The following is a 13,118-nucleotide window of genomic DNA, read 5'->3' on the forward strand; positions in this document are numbered from 1 at the left end:
TGAATTTTCATGAGAATTTTCTTGAATAACAACACCACGTATGGTCCGTTGGTGATACTCTTTTGAAAATATTAAAAATTAGGAATATGAAATACGATTAACCTATGGCAAAAATTTGGGTGAGACTTGATATATGAGTGAAGGGGGGCGGGGCGGGGCGTGTGTCCGTTGAAAAACATGAATAATTTGAAGTAATTATTATTGTGATAAAAAGTAATAATCAATATGAATAAATGTAATATTTGTCAAACGTAACTTTTTTCACGATACTTGTTAATTTTACTCACGAGAACTTATACTTTTTGTTTATTTGGTCAAGTAATTATTATAGTAAGAAAAAGTAACTAATCGAACCCGCACACTGCGCGTGTGAGAAATGACAGGCGAAGGAGTATACCACTAAACTAGCACACGTTGTTTATAAAATTACGAATACTTTTTATTTGTACTCTCCTGGTGAGAACCGGTCTTATGAATGAGACCGGTGTCACGGGAGACCGACTCTTAACCTAATTATAGCTACATCATATAAGAATTTATTCGGAGTAAAGATTTACTAAATATCTTTACATACTATGCTTTTACTTTGATAGAAAACGAGTGAATATGTATTTTTCACATAATACTAGAATTTTTTTCGGGTAGTGTGAAATATTTTTTTCGGGCAGCTCATTTTCACTTATTTTCTTTTTAATATTATAATATTATTTTTGGATAATGGTGTGAAAATATTTTTCAATATTTTTTCATCTTTTTATCTGTGTAAAATATATGAATTATATGTAAAACACTTCTTACATATAAATTAAGAGCAAACTAAAATGTATGAAATCTATGTAAAACATGTATGAATTCGCTGTGTAAATGCATGAATTGCGAAAAATAAGTTTTTTGTTACCTATGAGATTCGAACTCGGGACCCATGAATTCATCCAATAAGGTGATGAATCAACCGTAGATCTTGATGTTCTAAGGAAGTTTTTATTTTAGCCCACATAGAGAGAGAGAGAGAGAGAGAGAGGTTTAATAGAAAAATGCAAATATTTATATAATTGGGAAACAATCTCAACCATTTATTAATCTTAATCAAACCGCTACTAATTATTTTGTGTCTATCATAATAGTTATTAGTAATTTTTTAATATTTTCATTTTTTTTATATAATGTTCAAATGCTTCCCTCACTAAATTCACAACTTGTTTTTTTTAAAATTCATGTTCAAGCCCTTTAGGAAAATGTTTTGTGAATATAAAGAGTATTTTTTCTAGTGAATTGTGAAAATACTAGTATCATTTAGATTTAAGTTTAATTAACATTTTTTTTCAATGTATACTTTAATTAGTACTCCCTCCATCCCACTTCAATAGTTTTGTTTTCCTTTTCGGGACGTCTCACTCCAATAGTCTTGTTTCTATTTTTGGTAATGATTTTACACTACAAATAGTTTGGTCCCACACGCCTTTACACACTTTTATACTTAAAAAGCAAATTTCTTAATCTCCGTGCCCAAAAGAAATGAGACTATTGAACTGAAACGGAGGGAGTACAACATATAGCGATTTTTGGTTGAAATTCAACGACTTGTATATTAATTAATATTAATTGGTATGGGATTTATAAATAGGTAATTGCATCAAAAAACACGTTTTTTCACACATGAACTATACAAACTTTCATTTTTATTTTATTTTTAAAATTTTGCACATGATGAACATTTTCGATGAATAATTATTTGATAATATATGTTTGTATCTTGTAGTGTAATTTACCTAACGTCCAATTACATTATATAGGAACAATTTTATTTAAATCATATAGATAGTTTCGATTTTTGTCTCAATATTGTTTTGTTAAAAAATATTTATTATGTGTAAAATTAGAATGAAATGAAAATTCGTGTATTTAGAGGTATAATTTTTTTTTTGAGGGGAGAGGTATAATTTTAAGTTAATTGTATAAAACGAAAAATGCGTGAAAGTTGGTGTAATTTATGATTATTCCTTTAATCTTTATATATATAAAAAGCAAAGTAAATGTAATTTACTTCAATTGTAAGGATATAATTGGAATTGAAGTGGAAAATTATAAATAGGAAAACAAAGAAACCGCCTGAGCTATATATACGCTACAAACTAAAACCGCATCAATTGGATTTAATTCACTTTTTTCTTATTTATTTTTCAATAAAATCACTAATTAAAAAACTATTAAATTTATAAGTGGTCAAGAATATATATATATATATTTTATTTTTGAAACGAATTGGTCAAGAATAATTGTGTTTCAAATATTTTTTTTTTCCTTTTTTTTTTCTTTCTCAAATCTAATAGTATTTTATTTTTTTCAAAATATTTATTTGTATTTACTATATATATTAAAAAAATGTTAATAGAACATCATTTAATTATGCTAAAACATTAATTGGTCGAGAATAATTCGCATAGTAAAATGTGTTTTGTGTAAAGAATAATAATAATAAAAAAAGACATTGTACACACAAAAAATAATTAATAATAATAATAATAATAATAATAATAATAATAATAATAATAATAATAATAATAATAATAATAATAATAATAATAATAATAATAATAATAATAATAATTTCGATTATAAGGGTAAAATTATCATTTGAAAATCTCAATAATTATGGAGTAGTTAAGTGGTGATTATTGTTTCGGTTTTTGAACGGTCAAATCACAATTTTTTTTTTTTTATTCTCATTCATTACACAAAACCCATTTTATTTCCTATTTATTTTACAATTCTATTACAAATACAATATACAAAATGCATCGTGAATAAAATATCATAGAAAAGTTTTAAATTTGATATATAATATGTAAAAATTTAATGTATATAAATAAATTATGATCATTTAAAATTTTATATTAAAAGAAATAGATCATTGTACAAATAATAAACTTAGTATTAAAGTTTATTAATTAATACTCCCTCCGTCCTAACGGAGTTGAATCATATTCATTTTCAATCCGTGCCAACGAAGTTGAGTCGTTTCTCTTTTTAAAATAAATTAAAACTTTTTCATTCACTCTATTTTTTATTTTACTTTTTCATTCATTTTTTTCACTAAATATGAGCTCCTTAAATCTCAGGCCAAAAGAAACGCCTCATCTTCGATAGGACGGAGGAGGTATTATTAATAATCATAAAGTATATGGATAATTTATGTGAATGTAAAATTACAATCACCGCGCATCGCGCGGGAGGTACACTAGTGTATATAATATATAAAAGAAGAGTTTTTCCCTCCATTTTTTCTCTCTCTTCTTTTACCAATTTTTTTCACTATTTCTCTCTCTCTTATAATTTGTATAATTGTATTCTTTTCTTATTAAAATAAGATTTGTATTCTTTTCTAAACATAGTCAAATTTGATTTATATATAAATAATCAATATACATCTTAAAGTCAGGTCTTTAATATGGTGTAAAAATCATCCAAAATGAATTTAAAACTAATAAGTTATAAAAAAATTAAAATATTTTATTTTCTCTCTCTTCTTTAAAATCTTACAACTTTTTATTTATGTTTGTGTATGAAAATATTTACTTATTTATTATGACGTGTAATACTCTTAATAATGTGTAATGTTAATTTTCATTATCAGATGATTTAAAATTATTCAAAATTATTTAATAACTATAATTATCGTTACATTTTATACAGAGTTGAAAATTTATGTTTTGAAATTTGAAATATTATTGAGTAATTGATGTGGATTATTTTTTTTATTCTATTTTATATTCATATTCATATTTATTTATTTAAATATATGTTTTAATTTCGATGTTCGTGGGGATGGACATACTAATTTATAAAATAGTTGATACAGTGAGCCGAAGCTGACACATGTGATCCTAACGAACGTTTGGGATGGATGCTTCATTTGGTTTGGTTTATTATTGTTTAGGTTGTGTGGGGTGGGGGGAAGGGGGGTGGAAGTCTTTAAAACTGTCATTATATCATCCAACGGTATCCAAATGTAACATAATAAATGTGAAGACAAAGTCTTCTTGTTCTTGTCTTGGAATACTATAAACAAGTTGTGGCTTCTGCGAACTTCATTCCCGAAAAGTTTCTGTCTTCTTTTTCAATTTGTTGGATTATTTTTTTATTTTTATTTTTTCCGAAACGCATGTTGGGGACAATTAGTTAGTTAATTTGGGTGTAATAGTTGGAGGGAATGGGAAAAGAACAAGAGACAAGCATGGAATTGAAGAACATGGTTGCTCTTGTCTCTCGCACTGGACGACATATGCAACGCTACAACATTCTTGGCCACCGCCAAGTTGTCGGGTCGGTCTCTTTCCTCTCTCTCTCTCTGCGCCTGCGTGTGTCCAGTTTCATAAAGAGTTGACTCTGTGTTCTGTTCAGTTTCATCAAATTTAGAGTATGATTTTTGTTCAGTTGGGTTTAATTAAGATTCTTCATAGGTTGTAAATTGTAATGATTCTATCCATGGATTATCTTGTGTCAGTAGACAAAATTAAGTACTTCAAAATGCTTCAGTAAATGACAATTAATCCTGTCATTTTCTCACGATGAGGAAATGAGATTTTCTTGCTTTCCAATTTTGATAGAATATGTACTTGAAGCAGTTGAAGTGCAGTGTGATAGAATTCATGGCTTCCTTGACATTAGCTACTTGATGGATTTGGTGTTGTAAGTCATGGTTGGGGATGTGAGGCAGATTGTAATTTATATGTTTGTTGAATATGCAGATGCATTCCATACAGATACAAGGGTAACCGTGGGACTGGGGATGAGGAAGAAATCGAAGTTCTTGTCATCACTTCGCAGAGAAAGGAGAAGGGGATGTTGTTTCCAAAGGTGATCTATCTTTCTCATTCTCAATTTAGTTTTATCACTTGAAAGTTGAAGGAGAAGCTTATGGTCTTGATTTGATCAGGGAGGTTGGGAAATAGATGAAACCATCAAAGATGCTGCACTGCGTGAAACAGTGGAGGAGGCAGGCGTAGTCGGAGATGTTGAGGTTACTTCTTCCCTCTATGCTGATTTTATAGAATGAAAAAGTAGTGGAAGCTAATTCTGTGTGTATTATTAATGGCAGCATAAGTTGGGGAAGTGGAATTTCAAGAGCAAAAGCAGTGACAGCAGCTATGAGGGTCACATGTTTCCCTTGCTTGTTAAAGAGCAGCTCGAGTTTTGGCCTGAGAAAGATGTTCGTCAAAGACTATGGGTACGCTCTACAGCTTCTTGCATGTATAGTTTCAAATGTGTCATTTCTTCATCAGATTTATAATGAATGGATCTAAACAGGTGAGTGTGAGAGAAGCCAGGAAAGTTTGCCAGTACTGGTGGATGAAGGAGGCGTTAGAATTACTAGTGAGTCGTCTTACATCACAAGCTAACGAGGCCAAAACAGACATGAAATCTAACTTGTAGCAGCAGCTATCGCGGGCTGGAAATACAGCCATGAACAAGTGACTTACATTCGAAGGAGATGCAAACCGGATACAGCCAACGTCTAACTCTCGTTTCATTTTCTTGGAATTTGCAAGTCTTTGTATAGGATTAAGCTCATGAGTAATCTAGTTAGTTGTTTCCCAGTTGGAAGCAAACATTCTGAAATGTTTTTCTATCTTTTTCTTGATGATATGTTTCATGTTTGCACTCTTTTAAGGATGCTGGGATATGATCAAACCACATATTTCCTTGACCATATTCTATCTTATGTAGGTTGATCCTTGCAGTGGTTTTCTTGATCAATTTGTACTGAAAAACAGAGCACTCTGCATAATTTCAAGAATTCATTATTCAAGCAAACATAAATGGAACTACACATATAGGTCAAACATCATCAATCATCTTTGTCCTTGTTGATTTCATATAGTATCACAACAAGGGCAGTGATGAAGGCGATGTCAACTTTCGGGTAAACAGTCGCGCTGAACATATCCTTCCCCAACACAACGCTCTCGAGTGTGTGCTTCTTGTGCATCTGCAGACGAACAAAAACAGAAACGTGACGAGAATTCCAAATCCAATGACACGCGAATTTGTGTGAAAGATTTTACCTTGGCAATGTGGTTCCAGCCCTTGGAGTATATGATGCATGATCTCTCCAACCAGCCTCCAACCACCTTAAAATCCCATGAAGTTTCGTCCTCATTTCCAGACAGAAATATGTCTAACTCAGTCTTGAGTTGAACAAGTGAAGATTTTCTTGCAGTGAAGAGAAGCTGAGAAGAATCTGAGCTCTCTCCCTTGAAAACCTGCCACCTCTTACGTGCACTCAAATGCTGGAATACAACAGAACCAGAACATCAAGATTGTAATCAAGAAAAAGTAAAAAAATTTAACTATGCACCTTTTTCCTTAAAGTGGCAATGGGAGTGCCTCCAGCATCCAGGAGAATGCGGCGGTCGTGAAGGCTGAAAAGTTTCTGCTTCACCTTGAACATGATATTGCCATCCTCATCAATGACCTCAAAGTTGCAGTCAGTGACGGCTAGCAGTTTCCTCACGACAGTGAGATTAACGCGCTGTGGAACACAGAAATCTCGACTTATTACAGCAGTTAGGTCTTCCATCTTAACTCTTGCCATGGAATTTACAACACCTGCTAATGAGTATATATATAGAGATCATTAACATCTTGATTTTAGGTGGTTCTCCTTAAAAGGTGGAGATTTTATTGTAAAAAGCTTTTGTAAGATATGGTGGAGAATATTTATGTTCATTACAATGTTCTGTTTTGCAATTAAGAGCAAACGTATGCAAGATTTGTTCCTTTTTATTATTTCTGTGTAGAAGTTTTGCAGGAAAATTAAATGGGAGAATGAGAGTTCATTCAAATAATAGCTCTGCTGATATATATACACCACATATATGTTATAACTTGTTTAAGAAGTAAGAGTTAGGATCCTTCAATTCCTACTGCATTTTAATACTAATGTATACAAATTAAGGTAAGGTATTGATTCGTGTTATATTTGTTGCAAATTAAGACATGCGTTGCATTCGATCCATATGCTCAAAGGTTGTTTTTCCACGCATTCAGTATGGCATTTGTGCAATTTTGGTTTAATCCTTCATCTCAAAGAATAGGCAACATACGAAGAGATTAAGAGGGTGTTAACATAAGAATAGGCAACAAACGCTTGGCTAATTTTAAAGAGCTTATAAGATATAGTTTCTTAAAAGCTTATAAGTTATCAAAGTGTTTGAATAATTGAGCTTATAAGCTAGAGAGAGTGAAATTTTAGTTAGAGAAAAAAAGAAGTTAGAGAGAGAAAATCGAAGACAGATGAATTTTAGAGGATATATATGATGCAAATAACAAATTATAGTTAAATAAAATAATTGTTGCATATAAGATTTTGAAAAATAAATTGAGATAAGAAAACTTATTTTTTGGGAAATTTATATACTTTTGGAGTTTATTTTTAGATATTATTTTTAAAGAAGTTTATTTTGTTTATTTTTAGATATTATTTTCAAACACTTAAAAAAAAATTATGAGCTCAGCCAAACATCCCTTAAGCTAAATTTACTCCCAAAGTTTCTTTAGGAGAAATTGTATGGCGAGGGAAAAGATGATCGCCTTCACAATAAATGGGAGGAATATTGATTTGACTTATAATCACTAAATAAGTTAAAATTGTATGGTTGTCAGATAGACTAATTATAACTTTAATGATTAATATATTCAAAAAATAAAATATGAGAAAATAAGTTGAATTACTATATAATATAAATATTTGTATTCCACAAGTAAGTTAAAATTATATGTTTGTCACTTAACTATAACTTTAATTATTAGTATATCCAAAACATAAAATATGAGAAAATAAGTTGAATTACTACAAAATACAAATCTAATACTTAAAAGTAGTACATTTAAAATTTATATAATAAAAAAGCAATTAAAAAAATAATGGTTAAATTACGACACAATGAATTTTTATTTTTTATTCATCAAAAACCTCGATCACATATCAAAATAAAAGGACAATAAGATCTAACTCCGATTTTACAAGAGACTATATATTTATTTGAGATAATAAGTATTGTAAATTATTATAATTTTTGTAAAATCTAGACAAATTAAAATAAAATCAAAGAATGGGGAAAAAAAATTAACGAACAACAGAGTTTTCTATTTAAACTTATTAGTATATGAATTCAAGATTTTATAGCACCATGTAGTTGATATTTCAATATGAATTTTTCATCATTTTTAATCTTTTGTTATTTATACATTTATAATTAATTTAGTTTGCATTGTTCTAATTTTGGTTGAGGAATCAACTAATTATATTTGATTATCATATATTTTACAAATTTAAATAAGTTCGAATAATAGTGATATTACTATAAATTGGTTTGAAACTAGAATGCAAATAAATTAATTTTATTGCATTTCAAATAATTTCGAATACGAGTTTATATAAATTCGAAATGGGTTCCATCAGTCGTATAATATCAAAATATATACTTTGAATTTGATTTTTATATTTGTATTTATACTCCCTCCGTCCCTTAAAAGTTTGCCCAAAGGGGAATAACACATTTTTAATAAAAGATGATAAAAGTTAGACGATGTTTGTCAAACTCTGAGACGAGATGATATTCAAATCAGTTCTAATTTTTCAAGCTTCATGCGAGATTATGTTCGACAACTAAGTGATGGTCTTTCAAACTTCAAATGATATGATTCTCATAAGCAAATTATGATTATAAGCTCGAGATGACATGATACTGACAATTCAATTATGATCTTTCAAACTTCGGGTGAGATGTGCTCAAAAGTTAGTTATGGTCTTACAAGCTCTAAATAGTGATGCTTAGAAGTCCAACACTCAAAAGTCAGTCAGATGTGGTATTTCAAGCTCCAACCAAGATGATGCTTAGAACTTCAACGTTCAAAAATTAGATATGATCTTTCGAACTCCAAATGAAGGTTCAAGATGAAGATTTGAGTGCATCTTCTCATTCTGGATCCAGCCGCCAAACTATGGCCTGGGCTTTCTGTAGCCCTAATCGCCTCTATTAATACTCGAAGGGTTTCAATGACTGGAGGATAATCCATTCAGAGACCACTGCTGCGCCTTAGTTTTATTTCCGTGGAGAAGCAAGCTTTGCATGGGCTGTGGGTGTAGATATTCAGTTTTTAGTTTATGTTTTGTGCGGCACTTGTGGGCGTAAGTACTATTTTACTTTATAATTTCAATTCAGTTTGCCTTTATGTTTTTCGATATTTCTTTTGCCTTGTTTATTTCATTCATGTCTAGATAAGTTTATATTCTAATTTGGGCAAGATAAACTGATCAGTGTGAACACTTAAAACTCGAGCGGTCTAAATGGTCATAATAATTGCATGAGTATGTTATCGATACACTAGGTTTGATTCAAAACGGTTTGAGCAACTTGATTAATTAACTGATCACTAATCGATTAAGGAGTCTTGACCACAAGTAATACTCTCAAGCGAGAGGCCAACGTTGGGAGTGCTTATGACCAGAATAGTTAATTCCATTAACAGATAATTTCTAGGGTTATAAACTGAAAGGACAGATTGGGCATAGGGTTGTTGCGTGAGTGATGTGTGATAATTGAGGGCGTAGCTGTCTTGTGCCTATAATGATTGATGTACAAATGTAGTAAATATATTTGAACCAATGACTGAATGAAACGTTCATGTTTAATGAGTCGAACCCAAGTCAGAATCGTTTTGTTATTTGATCAAGTTATTTGTTATTTCAGTTCAATTCGTTTACACGTTTTGCCCAGAGGAGAGTTGTGACCAGGATAATCAGAAAACCAAAACCTTTTTAGTGACACTTTTGTAAAAGATATTATACTCAGTTCCCTGTGGATTCGACCCTGAACTTACTGCTAGCTAGTATAGTTGTGGACACAGGACTTTATTTGCGAAGCTAAACGACGACTTCCACTACAAAAAAACGCTAGATTTAGCTACGGAATTAGCTACGGAAATAATTCTGTAGCTATTCTGTGACGGAATTACAACGGAAATAATTTGTTGAATTTAGCTACGGATTTAATGACGGATTTCCGTAGCAATACTTTTGCTACGGATGTATTCCGTCATTAAAGTCAAAAAAATTACTATTTTTTGTTAAAAAAATTTAGCTACGGAATAACCGTAGTTAAATCCGTAGCTAAACTAAAATTTAATTCGTAGCTACGGACTCTGTCCGTAGCCGGATATTGTGACTTATTAGCTACGGAATGTCCGTAGCAAAATCCGTAGCTAAGACCAAATTTCAAAACTAAAGGTGCAGCCGCGTTTTCCTTTTGATTTTTCCCTAATTGCAAACCTAGCGTTTCTCACTCTTCCAGCGCCGTTCATCCTCGCCGCGCCGTGGTTGCTCCGCCGTTTCTCTCAAAGTCATCGGTAGGTACAGATCACGGCATTCACACCACGTTCAATATCGATCTCTATCTCTCTCACCATCTCTCTCTTTCACAGGCGCCGCCACCGTGCTCGCTCACCGTCGCAGCCGCCGTCAGTTTCTTAGGTTTGCCTCTGTTTATCTCAGTTCAGCTGGAGTTTTAGTGCTAGCAAAAAATTCTTCGATAATCGAGCTCTTTGTTCCAATGGATTCTAAAATCACATTTATTTTAAGATGTGCGATGTAGAAAGTGCGCACAAGTTGTTTGAGACACTAATAGATTTATATTTTCTCCTTGCAGGGTCATATGTACCTCTTTGGCCACTATATCTGCTTCTATTCCAACCTATTTGGATTTGAGACAAAGGTCCGTTCTTGAATTTGTAATTTCCTTTCTTCTTTAAACTTCTTCTTAATTATTAGTTAGGGTAGTATCTATATTGTGGCTGTACTGATACACTTTTTATTTCAATAATTTGGAATAGTATCATTTATTCAATGAACCATGATGAATTTATAATTTCCTTTCTTCTTTAAACTTCTTCTTCATTTTTAGTTCGGGCAGTATATATGTTGTGGCTATACTGATTCATGCAGTGTTATTTCAATAATTTGGAACAGAATCATATAATCAATGAAGTTGTGATGAATTTACCAAAATGTTAGGTAAATTATGTAAGTGAAAGATTATTGTTTTTATCATTGGTGCGAGAACAAAATGGAGGTATTCATGCTGTAGTTCTCAACGCGTTCTAGATTCCTCATAAAATAAAAATACACAATACAAATAATGAATGTGACATGTTCCTGACTTCCTGTCTATATGCTAAGGGCTACATAGCTCTATATATGTTTATGGTCATTGATGATGCCTCAAAGACAAATGTGATTGCTAAAAACAGCATTATTCAACATCTGCCGCACTCACGGCGACGACAGCCGCAACGAATGCAATATGTACTGCTTAGACTGCAATGCCGGCGCCTTCTGCTTTATTGCTCTAATTATTGCTCCTAACCTCTGCTTTATTCAACCTTTCTATGCTACTTAGCAACAGTCAAACTAAATAAGGAGATAGAGAATGATAAGCAACAGAATGTGACTTTCTCTCTCCAATTTCCTTTCCTTGTCATTTATTAATTACACTTGTCATGAAGTTAGACCACCACAAATATTATGTGCCTTATTGTTAATACAACACACAACTAATGATTTCAGGGTACTGCTGTTGCTAGTTCAAGTATATTATTGCTCGTATCCTAGTTTGAAACAATCTAGGAAGGATTGGTGGGAAGTTTGTAAGATCAAAGCTAGATCATTATTATTATTATTATACTTATTTATCATTATTATTATTATTATTATACTTATTTATCATATATAAATGTTTATTTATATCTTCATAAACAGGCTGCAGCGAGGGGAGTCCCCGTGTCGAGTGTGATATATGACTCTTTTCGAGCTTTACACGTGAAGAAGGATGGAACTTACACCGATAAGAAGTCTGAAAGAATCGATGTAAGTTTAAAATTCTTTAATATGAAATTAATAGCATTACAAACTTGTTTAATCTTACCATTCATTATCTTAAATTCTAAGACTTCAATCATTAGTAGATAGGATGCAAGTCTTTTACATCAATAGATGGAGTTATTCATCTTTCTTGGAGCTTAGTCTTTGCATTTCTATTTTAAAATTATGGATTCTGATAGTTTGTTATAAGAAATATTAGAATAGGGATGAAATTATACTAATAGGAAATAGATTAAGAAATAGGGATGAAATTACACGTTAGTTGTTGCATCGTATGTCTAATCATTAAACTAATGGAAGAATCAAATTTAGTTGTTGCATCGTATAAACCATTTGTTCTAGCAAGTCAGGCCCTTCAAATAGTGTATATTTTAATATGTTTTATATAACATTTTTTATCAATTAGGTGGAGGTACAAGAAATTGCTGCAGAGATGGGCCAATCTAATCCTGATACGCCCGTGGATATGAACAAGATTTATCTAGATGTCTTGGGAGGCGGTTTAGATAAAAAGCAAAGATTGTTCGGCACAGGTAGTCTCGCATCGACCTTGAAGACCAATATATCGGGAGAGAGTAGTACTTCAGCTATGTCCGACATTGACAAAGAGCAGTATGCCACTCGCTTAGGAGATGTAGAGGAGCAGCTTCAAGCGGAGCGAGAAAGGACATCCCGATTAGAAGAACATGTTAAAGTTGCAATGGAGATTATCAAGCAGTTGCAAGGGCAATCAAGCAGTGCCACTAGCCATCCAAATCCACCATCACATGTTCCATGATTATACATGTGTTTTGATTTTGATATCGACTATCTCTAGGTGCTTGGTTTTGAAATACTTGTTAGATATGTGATTTTTAAACTATTTTGGTTTGTGACTACTATTTCTAGTTGTTTGGTTTTGAAATACTTGTTAGATACGTGATTTCTAAACTATCTTGGTTTATGACTATTTTGGTTTGACTTTGATATTGACTATTTTGGGATAATGAGTATGTGTGTTGGATATTGAAATAATATTAATTGTTGTTAGTTTTGCTAGAAATCGAGTACATAACAGGTTGTATCTAGGTAAATAAAAAATAAAATAAAAATTACAAAATTTTAGCAACTTAGCTACGGATTTTTCCGTAGCTAAATCCAAATAGCTGGCTAAGAAACCTGTCGCCGGATTCGGATT

At 31.6% G+C, this 13,118-nt stretch overlaps 3 protein-coding genes and 1 long non-coding RNA gene across 5 annotated transcripts; 3 read left to right on the top strand and 1 right to left on the bottom strand.

The window, feature by feature from the left end:
- The first annotated feature begins 3,921 nt into the window (after positions 1–3,921).
- Positions 3,922–5,710, top strand: LOC131021932 (nudix hydrolase 17, mitochondrial-like). Its single transcript, XM_057951275.1, has 5 exons — positions 3,922–4,323; positions 4,749–4,857; positions 4,937–5,020; positions 5,099–5,227; positions 5,308–5,710. Exons 1-5 carry the CDS (start codon positions 4,211–4,213, stop codon positions 5,431–5,433), a joined length of 561 nt encoding a protein of 186 aa, XP_057807258.1. The 5' UTR covers positions 3,922–4,210; the 3' UTR covers positions 5,434–5,710.
- Positions 5,711–5,781: 71 nt separating this feature from the next.
- On the bottom strand, positions 5,782–6,796 carry LOC131021930 (protein LURP-one-related 15-like). 2 transcript variants are annotated; one of them, XM_057951273.1, is made up of 3 exons: positions 6,359–6,780; positions 6,066–6,290; positions 5,782–5,989 (listed from the first exon to the last, which is right to left on the bottom strand). In XM_057951273.1, exons 1-3 carry the CDS (start codon positions 6,593–6,595, stop codon positions 5,849–5,851), a joined length of 603 nt encoding a protein of 200 aa, XP_057807256.1. In that variant the 5' UTR covers positions 6,596–6,780; the 3' UTR covers positions 5,782–5,848. The 2 variants fall into 2 exon arrangements, with proteins under 2 accessions (XP_057807256.1, XP_057807255.1); XM_057951272.1 differs by having other exon boundaries at positions 5,782–6,290; positions 6,359–6,796.
- Positions 6,797–10,040: 3,244 nt separating this feature from the next.
- Positions 10,041–11,647, top strand: LOC131021953 (uncharacterized). Its single transcript, XR_009101103.1, has 3 exons — positions 10,041–10,410; positions 10,486–10,534; positions 11,627–11,647. It is a non-coding gene; the product is annotated as an uncharacterized LOC131021953 (long non-coding RNA).
- A 108-nt stretch (positions 11,648–11,755) lies between these two features.
- On the top strand, positions 11,756–12,899 carry LOC131021941 (uncharacterized). Its single transcript, XM_057951285.1, has 2 exons — positions 11,756–11,926; positions 12,348–12,899. Exon 2 carries the CDS (start codon positions 12,375–12,377, stop codon positions 12,717–12,719), a length of 345 nt encoding a protein of 114 aa, XP_057807268.1. The 5' UTR covers positions 11,756–11,926; positions 12,348–12,374; the 3' UTR covers positions 12,720–12,899.
- Positions 12,900–13,118: the final 219 nt, after the last annotated feature.

This window comes from Salvia miltiorrhiza, chromosome 4 (genome assembly GCF_028751815.1).
Source record: "Salvia miltiorrhiza cultivar Shanhuang (shh) chromosome 4, IMPLAD_Smil_shh, whole genome shotgun sequence".
In the NCBI taxonomy this organism is placed as follows: domain Eukaryota; kingdom Viridiplantae; phylum Streptophyta; class Magnoliopsida; order Lamiales; family Lamiaceae; genus Salvia; species Salvia miltiorrhiza.